Source organism: Leucoraja erinacea, chromosome 30, assembly GCF_028641065.1.
Source record: "Leucoraja erinacea ecotype New England chromosome 30, Leri_hhj_1, whole genome shotgun sequence".
In the NCBI taxonomy this organism is placed as follows: domain Eukaryota; kingdom Metazoa; phylum Chordata; class Chondrichthyes; order Rajiformes; family Rajidae; genus Leucoraja; species Leucoraja erinaceus.
In genome coordinates this window covers 20,626,817-20,641,010 of record NC_073406.1, presented here as the reverse complement: position 1 = coordinate 20,641,010, position 14,194 = coordinate 20,626,817, and the positions used below count along the sequence as shown (strand labels likewise).

Here is a 14,194-nt window from a genome sequence, read left to right as displayed (position 1 = left end):
AACAAGTGCTGGAAGACCTCAATCGGTCAGAAGGCATCTGTGGAGGGAACGGACAGGCGACGTTTCAGGTTGGGACCTTTTTCCAAACTTCTAATCTGGCAGGTTCCGAAACCTTACAACAGTGTGCCATCCTTCAGTGACTGGTTCTTCATCAGGGCTCGCTGGCAAGCAACTTTTCTACCCTGTCGTGAGTATAACATTGCAGCCACCTTGTTCCCAGTAGCACAACTGGTGGTCCAGTTTCCACAAGGCTTGACGTCCCACTGTTCCTGCTATATAATGTTTTTAATCACTCACTACAGGAGTGAGGAGCGTTTACGAGTGGTGGCGACATCGAGTGAGGCAGCCTCGCCAGCAGCTGTCTGTCCTTTCATCCTTTTTGTTATTTTTAGTCAGTCTAAAAGTCTTTTTTTATGTGGGGGGGGGGGGGGGGGGGGGGGGGGGGAGAAAGGGGGGGAAAACCGCTTTTCCCAGTTACTACCTGGTCGAAGATGCGTCTTTCCTGCGAGCCCCATCTTTGCCCCTCCTCGCGGCTTACCATCTGGATTGGCGCGGCCTTTCCTGCCGGAGACTGGCCAGAGCTTCAGCCTCAGCAGTGGCGCAGCGCTGAATTCCATCGCGGAGCGGGACGATGCCTTACCGGGAATCGCCGTGTTGGAGCTCCACAGTGCTGGGCCTGCCGACTTGATTTCCGTGGAGCTGTGGTCTGCGGAGCTTCCAGCCGCGGGCGGTGCTGACTTTAAACATCGCGGAGGCCTGGGATCTTTGACCGAGGATCGCCAGTGTTGGAGTTCCGCCCAGCTCGGCCTGTGGAGTTCAGGAGCCGCGGTCTCCAGTAGGAAGCGGCCGATTCGGAACTCCAGGCCGCTGAGAGTGTTCTTCCGACGCCGGAGCTCCGATCATCACGGCGAGAGGGCCTGAAACATGGGGCCGCCATTGCGGCGACTGCGGAGGCTTCAATAGTCCCCGACCAATGGGTGAACAATGAGGAAGAGGACTGAACTTTGTTGCCTTCCCTCACAGTGGGAAACATTGATTATGCTGTGGGGAGGGGGATGTTTTTTATGTTAAATTCTATAGTGTTGTGTTTATCTTATTTGTGTGCTGCATGGTAACTCAAATTTGACTGCACCAATTGGTTGGTGTATGTGACAATACATGTCCTTTGTCCTTTTTGCTATGTTTATATCATTAATCATGTCCCTTGATTAACTGACATAGGCTGAATAACAGAACTTCTACCATAACTTGGCTGTGTGCTGCATCATGAGGTGAAAGGTGCTATACTAATTCAAACCTCTCAAGGCAAGATGTTTCTGTCAGCACAAAACACACACCTAGTGGTTTAGTTCTCTGCAGCTTGGCTGAGGTATTTACAGTAGATATTTGTAACACCCACAGTTACACCAGAGACCTGATTAGCGCAGAATCTGGATTTGGAACCATTACCCACTCAAAGCTGTAAAACTGTATGTGTCAAAACCATTCACTTGGAACTTCTTAGAAGTTTGGCGCCTGCCGTTCAAAGGAAGGCACTCAGGGGGCAGGTAAAGAGGGGTGGGGGAGACGCACGCAAACTTTAGACCAAGCTTTTCACCAATTAGAAAATTGCTCAGCATCTTGCAATAGTTTATTCCACAGGTTATTGTAATTACAGAGCAATTTCCATTGGAAAAAAATGTATGACACCGAAGGCCATTCTGCCCATCGCATCTAAACTGGTTGAAAAGGAACTAATCCCTCCTTGCAGTGTCCGCTCCCAGGCCAGCAATGTGGTAGAGTTGGTGCCTTACAGCACCAGAGATCTGGGTTCAATCCTGACCAAGCGTGCTGTCTGTACAGAGTTTGTACGCTCTCCCAGTGACCGTGTTGGTCTTCTCCGAGTGCTCCGGTTTCCTCAAGGACAATTTTCAGGGAGAATTTTTTCCCAGCTGTTATCAGACAAGTGAATGGTCTTCTCATCAGCTAGAGTGTGGTCCTGACCTCCCATCCACCTCATTGGAGACCACTGCACAATCTTTAATTGGACTTTACCATTCTTCATTGTTAAAGACAATAGACTTTAATCCCCAATCAGTACCTTATTCCTGCCTTCTCCCCATATCCCCTGACTCCGCTATCTTTAAGAGCCCTATCTAGCTCTCTCTTGAAAGTATCTAGAGAACCAGCCTCCACTGCCCTCTGAGGCAGAGAATTCCACAGACTCACAACTCTCTGTGTGAAAAAGTGTTTCCTCGTCTCCTTTCTAAATAGCTTACCCCTTTTTCTTAAACTGTGGCCCCTGGTTCTGGACTCCCCCAACATCGGGAACATGTTTCCTGCCTCTAGCGTGTCCAAACCCTTAATAATCTTATATGTTTCAATAAGATACCCTCTCATCCTTCTAAACACCAGAGTGTACAAGCCCAGCCGCTCCATTCGTCCCGCCATCCCGGGAATTAACTTTGTAAACCTACGCTGCACTCCCTCTATATCTTGCACTGAATATTGTACCTTTTATCTGTACACTGTGGGCGGCTTGATTGGGATCATGATGAACCTGTTTGCTGTCTGGATGACACACAAACAAAAGCTTTTCACAGTACCTCAGTGCAAATGGCAATAATAAACTAAACTATGTCTGATTACTCAAATTCCTTTCAGAACACAAAGGATGTGAGATAATTATTGTCTTTCCCCACTGCACAGAAGTTCCCTCTCCCCCCTACAATTATTATTTCCCTTTTTATAAATGTTTGGTTTACTGTTGCCTCGGACCCCGCAGCCCATATGCTCAACGCCACATAGGTCCCCTCATGCACAGCTGACTCTGTGCCCACGATTCATATCGCTGGTGTGACAATAAGTGAGCATCCAAGCTGGGAATCAAATCAGAATAGATTCTCATTTAGTTTGAGTTTAGTTTATTGCCAGTGAAAAGCTTTTGTGTGCTAACCAGTCAGCGAAAAGACAATACGTGATTACAATCGAGCCATCCACAGGGTACAGATACATGAGAAAGGGAATAACGTTTTGTGCAAGATAAAGTTAGTAAAGTCCGATCAAAGATAGTCCAATGAGTTTAGTGTTGCTCTCTAGTTGTAGTAGGATCGCACAGTTGCCTGATAACAACTTTAAGAATGCTACTTACTATTGTAGCTACTATGCTGACAATGATACAGAACGTAAACTTTGTTTAGAAATTTAAATAATCATTATAAATTACTCCTATGCGGCAGTGTTGAATTCAACATACCATCCTTTCACTTGTGGGCCTCATGAACACTGATTCCCTCTCTTGACTAAAAATCTCCCTCATCGAACAGCGTTTAGGATGAAAGCTTTTGGTGAGAATCTGGCCGAGATGTCGAAAATTAGGATAAAATTTAAAAGCGATTTCCCCTAAAATTTGTTGTCAAAAATGTACAACCAAAATTAAGACATTAAGATAACTTTGGCCAAATTAATGCACTCTATCATTAATTGTCATGTGAATATTGCTTTGGAAACTTGTCCTGCCCAAATAACTACAGAACTCAGCCCCCGATTGTTTTGCAATGTTAACCAAGACATTAGATAACTCTCTCCGGGTTGTCCTTGCTTTGGAAACTTGTCGGCCCAATACTCAGCATTATTGCATACGACTGGCATACGAGGCATTACATTTTTGGGCCTAGCCCTTGGATAGGGGTCTGAATCCATAAACCATAGCAACAACATGCTTTCAGTTGGGACCTAACAAAGCATTTGGTAGGGTGGCACAGTGGCGCAGCTGGTAGAGCTGCTGGCTCACTGCACTAGAGACACGGGTTCAATCCTGACCTCGGGCGCTATCTGTGTGGAGTTTGCACGTTCTTCCTGTGACCGCATAGGTTTCCTCTGGGTGCTCCAGTTTCCTCCCACATTCCACAGATGTGCGGGTTTGTAGGTTAATTGGCCTCTGTAAATTGTCCCGCGTGTAGAGGGAGCGGATGAAAACGTGGGATAACATAGAACTAGTGTGAATGAGCACATGGTCAGTGTCGACTTGGTGGGTTGAAAGGCATTTCAGAGTTGTATCTTTAAACTAAACAAAATGAGTTATGTTACAAAAAGGAACGGCAGATGCTAGTTTATATCGAAGATGGACACAAAATGCTGGGGTAACTCAGCGGGTCAGGCAGCATCTCTGGAGAAAATGGGTAGGTGACATTTCGGCTCGAGACACTTTGGGAGATGCTGCCTGACCCGCTGAGTTACTCCAGCATTTTATGTCTAAACAAACTAAGTACAAGATATCCTTGAAGAAAGCATCCAAAGGCCATTTTCGTGTTTGTAATTAGGTCAATCTAGGCAAAATCCAGGCATACTGTATCATCCCCGAGTGGTTTCAAACCCCAAGACTCAGATGACTCCTGCCATCTGCAGGAACAAGCAACCTTAGGCAGCAAGAGAATTCAGCCAACCAAGTAGTTAGACAACCTAGGGAGTGCAGTGTAGGTTCGCCAGGTTAATTCCCGGACGGACTGTCATATGTTGATAGAATGGAGCGGCTGGGCTTGTGTACTGTGGAATTTCGATGAGAAGGGATCTTATTGAATCATATAAGATTATTAAGGGTTTGGACACGTTAGAGGCAGGAAACATATTCCTGATGTTGGGAGAGTCCAGAACCAGGGGGCACAGTTTAAGAATAAGGGGTAAGCCATTTCGAACGGAGATAAGGAATCTTCCTCACAGTTATGAATCTGTCGAATACTCTGCCTCGGAAGGAAGTGAAGGCCAATTCTCTGGAGGCTTTCAAGAGAGAGTTAGATGGAGCTCTTAAAGATAGCAGAGTCAAGAGATATGGGGAGAAGGCAGGAATGGGGTACTGAATGTGGATGATCAGCCATGATCACAGTGAATGGCGATGTTGGCTCGAAGGACCGAATGGCCTATTCCTGCACCTATTGTCTATTACAAAGTCCTTTTCATGGCATCCCACAGCACTTTATAGCCAGTGAAGTGCTTTCTCATGCAGCAGACCCAGATCATGTGTTGGCCCCAGCCACCCCCAGTAAACCTTGTGTACCCATCACAGTGAGTCATTGATAACTCCATCTTGCTCTTTACCCAATATCAAACTCAAAGTCTAATTCCATCCAAGACTCTGGATTCTAACATTAACGATCTTATTTTTTTTCTTACCGTCCCACTTCTGTAACCTCATCATCCTTACTTTCATCTTGTAGGGTTCTCTCCATTAGATGGGGTACGATTTCCACCACCGATGACCTCCTGGTTCATTAGTTGGCCTTCCATTAGGCACCTTGCTATAAACCTGCACCCTAAGGGCCTGTTTCCACGCTGTATGACACTAATTTAAGAAAATATATTTCACCCTCAAATCCTGTCGCTACTTAAGGGCCTGTCCCACTATATGAGTTTATCCAAGAGCTCTCCCGAGTTTAAAACAAAATCAAACTAGTGGTAAGTACGTAGAATGTATGTAGCGAGTACGTCGGAGCTCGGGACGTCTCTTAGCGGCTCGTAACGCTAATTGCAGGTACTCGGGAAACGCAGTAAGCTCATGAGGTTTTTTCAACATATTGAAAAATGTCCACGAGAGCCCCGAGTACCTACGAGCGGCCATTACCGTAATTCTCTTGAGTTCGAATCGGGGGAAACTCGGGAGAACTCTTGAATTACCTCATACAGTGGGACAGGCCCTTGACAAGGCATTAACTCAAAAACCAACTTGGGGAAAGTCTTGAGAAATAATTTATTTGTGTGTAATGTTATTTTGAATAAGAAATTCTCTCAAAAACCAGAATCCTTAACCAAACATTTACATACTTCCTTTCAAAAGAAAATTTAAAATTGGAAAATAAATTGGTGGTTGTTTTTTTATCCAGAGAACAAGTACAGGAATAGAATACCCTGTACAAATCCAATGAGTAACTTCTACCAGAACACAGGGTTAATGGCAGATCTGATTCCTCTTAGTATTTGTTTTTTTGCAGTGTCGCTATTCCCATTTCCCGAGTTGAATTTGTTACTTTGCAAATATTCAGTGAAAATAACGTGAGCTTGCTGGTACCGTGAGCATCTGCATGGCAGATGGTGATAACCAGGCTGACATGACAATGTGTACTTGCCTGAACGGACCCACATTCAATTGCAGTTTTTGGATTCAGGTTAGTAATGTTTCCCGATGTGTGGGAAGGTTCACGCCACACACATGCCAGTCCACTATCAATCTAAAGAAAATCCATTTCCATTGTAAATTTTAAAAAAAAGACAAAGTGCTAGAGTAACTCAGTAGCTCAGACAGCATCTACGGAGAACATGGATAGGTGACGGTTCGGGTCGGGACCCTTCTTCAGAAACTTTATGTTTACGCCCATTGCATCCAATCATGATGGTGTCAAACCTTCTCCTCGATGGATCCACTTATGGTAGAAGTCACACCATGAAAGTGTTGCATTTGATCAACTGGATCTCTTAATGATCTCTCATGGAGCCGACTTGTTCTAGAGGGACTGATAACTCGCTCGTTATTCTCACCAGGAGTTCCCACATCTAAGTCTGACCTGTGGGACCTCTGATGCTCAATCTTCCTCCATGTCCAAGCAACAACGAATAGCAACAAAATGTTATTGACGTCGGAGGAAACTGAACACTTTGAGGAAGGGTTAGCAAAAAATGCAATAAGCAGCCAAGTGAGATGAAGACAGGACACTACCAGGCCGACGAAAGTTGCAATCCACTTGTTGATGAAGTTGCACTTGTGAGGCATCACGTGCAAGGAACCCGTGGACACATTAATAGCAGAACAGGAGGGAGTGATCCACAGCTGAACATGGCCTGAAGTGATCGGAACTTCATTCATTGTTCAAATCCCACAGGACAGCTCAGGGTGTGGATTACTCCATCATTTGGGATACAGTTCTGCTAGCTTTTTGAGATAAGGAGCAATGACTTGTAAAGTCTTATCCAACCAGATTAATTTTCATTTCTTCCTCAAAACCAGGCTCTCTCTATTACTCAAATTACAAATATAACTTATGCAGCAATTTTGCCCATTTAGTAAAGTACATAATACTGTTTCAATTTGAGAATTCATTGCTCAGTCAAGCCCAAGGCAGTGTTTTGTTCACCAATAAAAACCCAAGAGTGGAATTTATTCCATCACCACCTTCTCCAAAAATAGCACCTGTCATCTGTAAACAGAACACAGATTGCTCTTGCATGCAATGTTTAATGATGTAGGAAGTGTACGTTGTAATCAAAGCATTGATGGGAAGCAGCCTTGAGTCAGACCTGTGGGTCTTAACAAATAATGGACTTTGGAGTCAGGTTTTGATGCTGTATGTGGGCAGTACCCCTCCACTAATCAGTAAACCAGATCGGGGCAATAGAATGGGGCTGTTGATTCATGAGTTGCTGGTAAACTCAGCACTGGTCATTTGCAGCCATCGCAAGGGACAATATTCCACATTCTAAAGATTTCTCCTCGGACTCCTCTTTCCCACACGCTAGTAACTGTAGACATCACCAGTTTACCGCTACACCCCATCTTCTGTCACCTCTCCTCATTTCTCTCCATACCTCTGCTCTGTCTTTATTCTCCACTCCATTCCCACTGCCTCCACCTTTTTCTTTCCCTCTTCATGCCCTCTAACTATACACAACTTTCTTCCACGAAGCCAACCCTCCCACCCCCCCACATTCAATCCCCTGCACTTGGATGGGGTTAGTGTGTTCGTAAGTGCGTGTGCGTCCAAGTGCTTGTTTATATCAGTGCAGGAGAACATGGTCTCCAGTCGTCTTGGACATCCTTGCCATTTAATCAAGAACTCAGCAGCCAAGACTCTGAGGTAGCTGGTTTGCCATGACCACCATACACTCACACACTCGCACCGGATAGAGTGGATGTGGAGTGGATGTTTCCAGTAGAGTGTCTAGGACCAGAGGGCACAGGTTCAAGATAAAAGGACATGCCTTTAGAATGGAGTGGAGGTGGAATTTCTTTAGCCAGAGGGTGGTGAATCGGTGGAATTCATGGCCACAGGCGGCAGTGGAGGCCAAGCCATTGGGTATTTTTAAAGTGGAGATTGATGGGATCTTGGTCAGTAAAAAGCGACACAATTCTCACAATTAAGGTTAAAACAATTCTACACTTAGATACACTCTGGAAGTATTCATCTGACGTGCAGCAGATGACAGAGGCATGGTTTGTGATGTGGAAGCCAAAGCAATGTTGAGATGGCAGCTACACCCCCAGCTTCCCATTCCTCTCCCCATCAGAAGTAGGTATATGTACACGCATCTTCACTTCAAATGCTCCACTATATTAAGCCAATTGAATGAAGAGAGGGGAGAAAGGATTTGTTACAACCCCGTAGATCACTGCACAGGGTGTTATTTGCTCTGGTCAATCCGACTTGGCAGGTACGTTGAGCTGTACAAGGTCACCCTGATTTGCATAATTCACATAAATACCGTTAAAGTACATAATGTGCATAAATACCTTTAACCCCTGCTAGTTTTTAACCACTTTTTTCTCCAAATGGAACTCGTTACTCCGCTTGAAACTTCCACTGGTGGGGAAGAGTTAATAACCAATGAAATGGATAAAATCCGTACTTGCCAAGAGTAAAATGAAGAAAAAAGATCCAACATCTTGGAAGCGAAATGAGTCTCTTTAGTAACTTTTGCTGCTTGTCCCCAATTCGCCGCCAACTGAGAGAATTATTCACGCCTTTCCCACTCACAAAGTAAATTGAAGACTGTGCAAACATGGGTGATGTGCTGAACTCAGCCAGCATCATCACCCTGATGACAAAGTAAGCATCTTGTCAAAGTTGAAAAGAACATTTTTAAACTTTCCCGCCAATATTATTACAAAACATTTTTTTCCATTCAAGTACTTCACCCAGTTGCCCATAAAATATGAAACTGATTCAAGACCATATAAATAGTTGAGAAAGTCTATTAATAGATACAATCTGGACATGTTAGATTCCCCTACATTCTACCCAGTGCTACCACCACAGATAATGTCTTCCCCAATTAGTGAATGTTGAACAATTCTTCGATGTTAAGTCCATTTTGCCAACCAAAGGTATGAACAGCAACGTAACAAAATATAAGTACACTGATTGAAAATTGTCTTCTATGAATCTTGAAGCTAAATTTGACTGCTGCAGCCTTAAAATACATGTAATAAAAAGCTCAATTTAACTGTCACAAATAGGCAGGCCGCATTTCTTTTTGTCGACTTGTTGCAGTAGTAAGCCGCGTTAATACTTTTAGTCTCTACAATGACCCCAGTCACCGTGGAGGACCCAAGAGCCTGAGTCTCCCTCTCTCATCTTTTCTCTAACCTGTCTGCACCTACTAACGTTGGCGATGAGATGGCGGACTCGCAAATGCAGTGTTCGCCTGCAGTATGGAGCGGCGTCTGGGAGCGGTCCATTGCATTGTGAAACCTCTTGACAATTTCTTCCGAATTTGTGCTTGAGTTTTTTTTTTCCACTGATCAGTACAGGCTTTGATAGATGTAGACCGATACAAAGACCACGTTTGCTGTCAGGCTTAATCCCAGAAGAGTCTTCCACAGGATGTTTCCGCAAAACCCTTGGTTGGAGATAAGGAAACAAAAAGACAGAATGGATAAATGAATAGACTAAAAGAACAACACGATTCACAAATAGATCTAATTAACGTTCATAGGTTATAGGAGCAGAATTAGGACACTCGGCCCAACAAATTTACTCCGTCATTCAATCATGGCTCATCTATCTTTTCCTCTCAACCCATTCTCCTTCTCCCCATAACTCCTGACACTTTTACTAATCAAGTATCTATCAACCACCACCCTAAAAATACCCAATGACATGGCCTCAACAGCCGTCTATGGCAATGAAATCCACATATTCACCACCCCTGATTAAAGAAATTCCTCCTCTTCTCCTTTCTAAAGGTGCGTCTTTTATTCTGAGGCTATGGCCTTTGGTCATAGGCTCGTGGTTCAGGAAATTTAGCAATAGAACAAAATGTGATCGAGCATCATAAAAAAATGCTCTTCTCTACCCATTGGGTTGATTGCATTTATACAGTTAAGATTCTATTCCCAGTATACAGTAGAGATGATTGAACGCATTCCTGTCAACCAGGCTGGTGTGTACACTGCTGCAGCAAGGTGACTGAGACTAAATTTTAGATGCATAGTTTGGATTGGAACTATCCTCCATTGACTGTATGTTCTGGAGAAATCAACTGCTTTTGTTGGAGAGAAACACATAGCATCAGCAAAAATACAGGAGATGTTTAAATTACATTGTTTGCTTAAAAATATCTCTACTTCAACGGCCAGAGGTTGTGGTCTCGGGTACTTAACAAGAACACATCATCAAAAAACAGTGAGTAGAAACAAGGAACTGCAGATGCTGGTTTACAAAATAAAATGCAAGCGCTGAAGTAACTCTTTATTAGGGGTCAGGCAGCATCTGTGGGGGGAATGGATAGGTGATGATTCGGGTTGGGACCCTTCAGATTTTTGTTGGAGAGGTTGTTTTAAAATGTGTGGTATTTTTTCCTAAGTAAATTAACATTGGTGGTCTGTTTAATGTGAAAACAAGGAACTGCAGATGCTGGTTTACAGAAGAAGACAGAAAGTGCTGGAGTAACTCAGCAGCATCTGAGGAGGGAATGGGTAGACAACATGAAGAAACAAGGTGCGCGGACTTTCCAGGGTCTCCAGAGATACTGCCTGTCCCACTGAGTTACTCCAACACGTTGTCTCTTCTTTGGTAGTGCGTTTGTTTCGTCCAGTCGTACACTTTAATCACCACAGGATGCACCAAACACTGGTCTGAGATTGATTATTTACATCTACTACTGAGTCGGTGGAAGAGTAGAGCTAGACCCGATTAATAATCAGGATGTAACATGCATTCATTTACAAGTTTCTTTCTTCTTGCTGTTTAAAATGAATGGTTTCACCTGAAATAAATATCATATGATTTAAGAATCCTACAGCTTCTAGGGTATTTAATTTAATGAATCACAGAAATTTCTAAAGACATGCGGGTTGGTAGGTTAATTGACCACTGTAAATTGCCCACAGTGTGTAGAATGTGGGGGGGGGGGGGTTGACACCCCTGCAGCAGGCACCCCTGGGGCACAATGGCTGAAGGTGGCCATGCGAGGCAAGGGACGATGGTTCGATGGACAATCCAGGTCGAGGCAAGGGTCGGAGGCCCTGCAGCCAGGACAACGGGCCATTGTGGCCAGCTGCCGCTTGGACTCTGAAAATGGCACCAAAACCTGGCGATTCTCGTATACCGTCTCAGTGGGCTACTACTACAGACATTGTTCTTAGCTTGGCATAGCAATAACATGTATAGCAATCATTTATTGAACTGTATGCATTTTCCCTCTACCTTTTATTATCAGGTGATAATAAAGAACCATTGAACCAATGATGAGAATTTGTGGATAATAAATGATGGATTAAAGAAGGATTAGTGTCAATGAGGGGTTGATGTTTGATGCAGACTTGGGCCAGTTTTGTGCTGTACCTCTCGATTCTATCAAAACAACGACATTCACACTTTTGTGTATGTGGACTCAACCTTTCCTTGGTCATTGGTGCAGGCACCTGTCCATGTCCATGCTGCCTGACCCACTGAGTTACTCCAGCATTTTGTGTCCATCTTCTGGCAGCAATCGAAGATCTATTTGAACATTGACCTCTCCAATTTCAGGTAGTCCTTGCTTTCTCCTTCCTTCCCCTCCCCTTTCAAGCTCTCCCACAGCCTGTCTCTGCCTCTTCCTTTCTTTTTCCCGCCGCACCCCCCCTCCCCCAACCCCCCGACATTAGTCTGAAGAAGGGTCTCAACCCGAAACGTCACCTATTCCTTCGCTCCATAGATGCTGCCTCACCCGCTTGGTTTCTCCAGCTTTTTTGTCTACCGAAGATCTATTTCGAATAATTTGTCTCCTCAGTTCCCAGTACACAAGCCAACTCTTCCAAAACTCATCAGCGGCCAATTTAAATGTCATCAGCCACTCTACCTCTATTATCACTTCAGGCAGATCCCTGATAAGTCCCAGGAAAAATATTTCCCAATTCAGTTCAGTTTATTGTCTTGTGTACCGAGGTACAGTGAAAAGCTTTTTGTTGCATGTTAACTAGTCAGCAGTAAGACATTACAGGATTACAATTGATCCATTTACAGTGTATAGATTCATGATAAGGGAATAACGTTTAGTGCAAGGTAAAGCCAACAAAGTCCGATCCAGGATAGTCCAAGGGTCATCAAAGAGGTAGATAGTAGTTCAGCACTGCCTTCTGCCCTCTAAACCTTGCAACAGTTATTCTCCACCGACTGAACCTTGCAACAGTATTCTCCACGAGGAGTTACTGACCTCCTCGCAATGGTAAAGGTCTCATCTGGTCCTCACTATTGCTCATGTCGCCCCCGGGATACAGTACGGTCACGTTCACGAGAGCTGTCCGTAACGCCAACAGTTTGCAGGTCGCATATGCAACCGTGAACCGAGTTCCCGCCCGGCAGAAGATGCCAGCACACCCGCAGCAGCCGACAAATCAGTCCCGCCAGCCCCCCAAACACTTGTCAGTATGTGCGGGCTGCACAGAAACCAAGCTGGGGAGGACCAGAGCACTCAATAATATCACTGAACCTCCTGACCTCAGCCTCTATGATGCAGCTCCATCAGACTTTGGTTAGGCCACATCTAGAGACTTGCATGCAATTCTGTTAGCCCTATTGCAGGAAGGATGTGGCAGCTTTGGTGGAGGGTGTGGAAGAATGTTTATCAGAATGCTTAGACAGATGCTGGTTTACCCTGAAGATAGACAAAAAAGTGGAGTAACTCAGCGGGTCAACTAGCATCTCTGGAGAAAAGGAATAGGCGACGTTTTGGGTTGAGCCCCTTCTTCAAGGAACAGGTCCCGAAACGTCACCTATTACTTTTCTCCAGAGTTGTTAGCAGAATTCTTCTTGGATTGGAGGCTTTCAGGCATTGGGAAAGTTTGGACAGAGGTTGATTGTTTTCTCTGGAGGAGCAGTGTGTGGAAGTGCAGGGAATAGAGGGATATGGATCACCTTCAGGCAGGTGTGATCAATTTAAGTTGGCATCATGTCTGGCACAGACACTGTGGGCTGAAGGGCCTGTTCCTGTGCAGTACTATTCTATGTTCAATATATTTTTAAGATCTATCATCCTGCGGGAATAACACTCAATTCCGTGCACTGGAAAACTGCATTTCATGTTTCAGTTCAGATAGGGAGAGATACTCTGTGACTTCAATTTCTTTTACATCTGAACCTCTGTTCTCCTTTGCTCGTAGGTACAAATAATGCATCCCTGTCCCTGGCAGGACGATGTCGACAGAATATTTCAGCAGTAGGAACAGTGACCAAGAGAAGCTCCTCGCCAAACAATGAACAAAAGGCACAAAGTGCCGAAGTAACTCAGCGGGCCAGGCAGCATCTCTGGAGAACATGGACAGATGACAGGACTGTCCCTCAGACTCTGATCATGTTCTCCAGAGATGCTGCCGGACCCACTGAACAACTCCGGCACTTTGTCTTTTTTCGTAAACCGGCATCTGCAGTTCCTTCTATTTTCAAAACATGTTATATTTGCAAGTGGGCAAAAATGCTGGAGAAACTCAGCGGGTGAGGCAGCATCTATGGAGCGAAGGAAATAGGCAACGTTTCGGGTAGAAACCCTTCTTCAGATATTTGCAAGTGTTCAGCTCTGCAGTCTAACGTAAGTGAAGTTCCAACGAATTAACCTTCACTTACACTTGAATACAACTGCTTTCAATTGAAAGTGTCCCGTGCTATCCCACGGGGTAGATACTGTGTGTGACCCAGATTGTTTGTACTCCCAGCACGCTGTTGGAAGCTGAACACCTGGATGTCTCACCTGCCTTTGTTTGAGATATTCTGGGAGATGACATAGATACAATGTTTTCTAATGTGGCACCTTCCCTGAAAAGGTCAATCATTTAAGATGTTTAACTGCGCAGTTAACTCTTTACTTCCCTTCCTTGAATCAGTCCTTATTTTAAAGGATCACTCTGCCAAACTATTTTTTAGATTAGCATCTTGAGCAGAGGTGCAAGTTTAACCATGCCAATATTTTAAAGAAAACCTCACAATCAACAATAATACTTATTTCAGGAGTATAATGCAATAAAGAAACTCTTTGT

The 14,194-nt window shown here is 44.4% G+C and overlaps 1 protein-coding gene across 2 annotated transcripts in view; it reads right to left on the bottom strand.

Moving 5' to 3' along the window:
* Positions 1-8,626: 8,626 nt before the first annotated feature.
* The window catches only part of tmem201 (transmembrane protein 201), a 119,214-nt gene continuing 113,646 nt past the window's right edge, over positions 8,627-14,194 (bottom strand). For both annotated transcript variants that reach the window (XM_055659623.1, XM_055659625.1), the window contains one exon: positions 8,627-9,582. In XM_055659623.1, the coding sequence (XP_055515598.1) occupies positions 9,485-9,582 (98 nt within the window). In that variant the 3' untranslated portion in view covers positions 8,627-9,484. The remainder of the gene's footprint in view (positions 9,583-14,194) is intronic.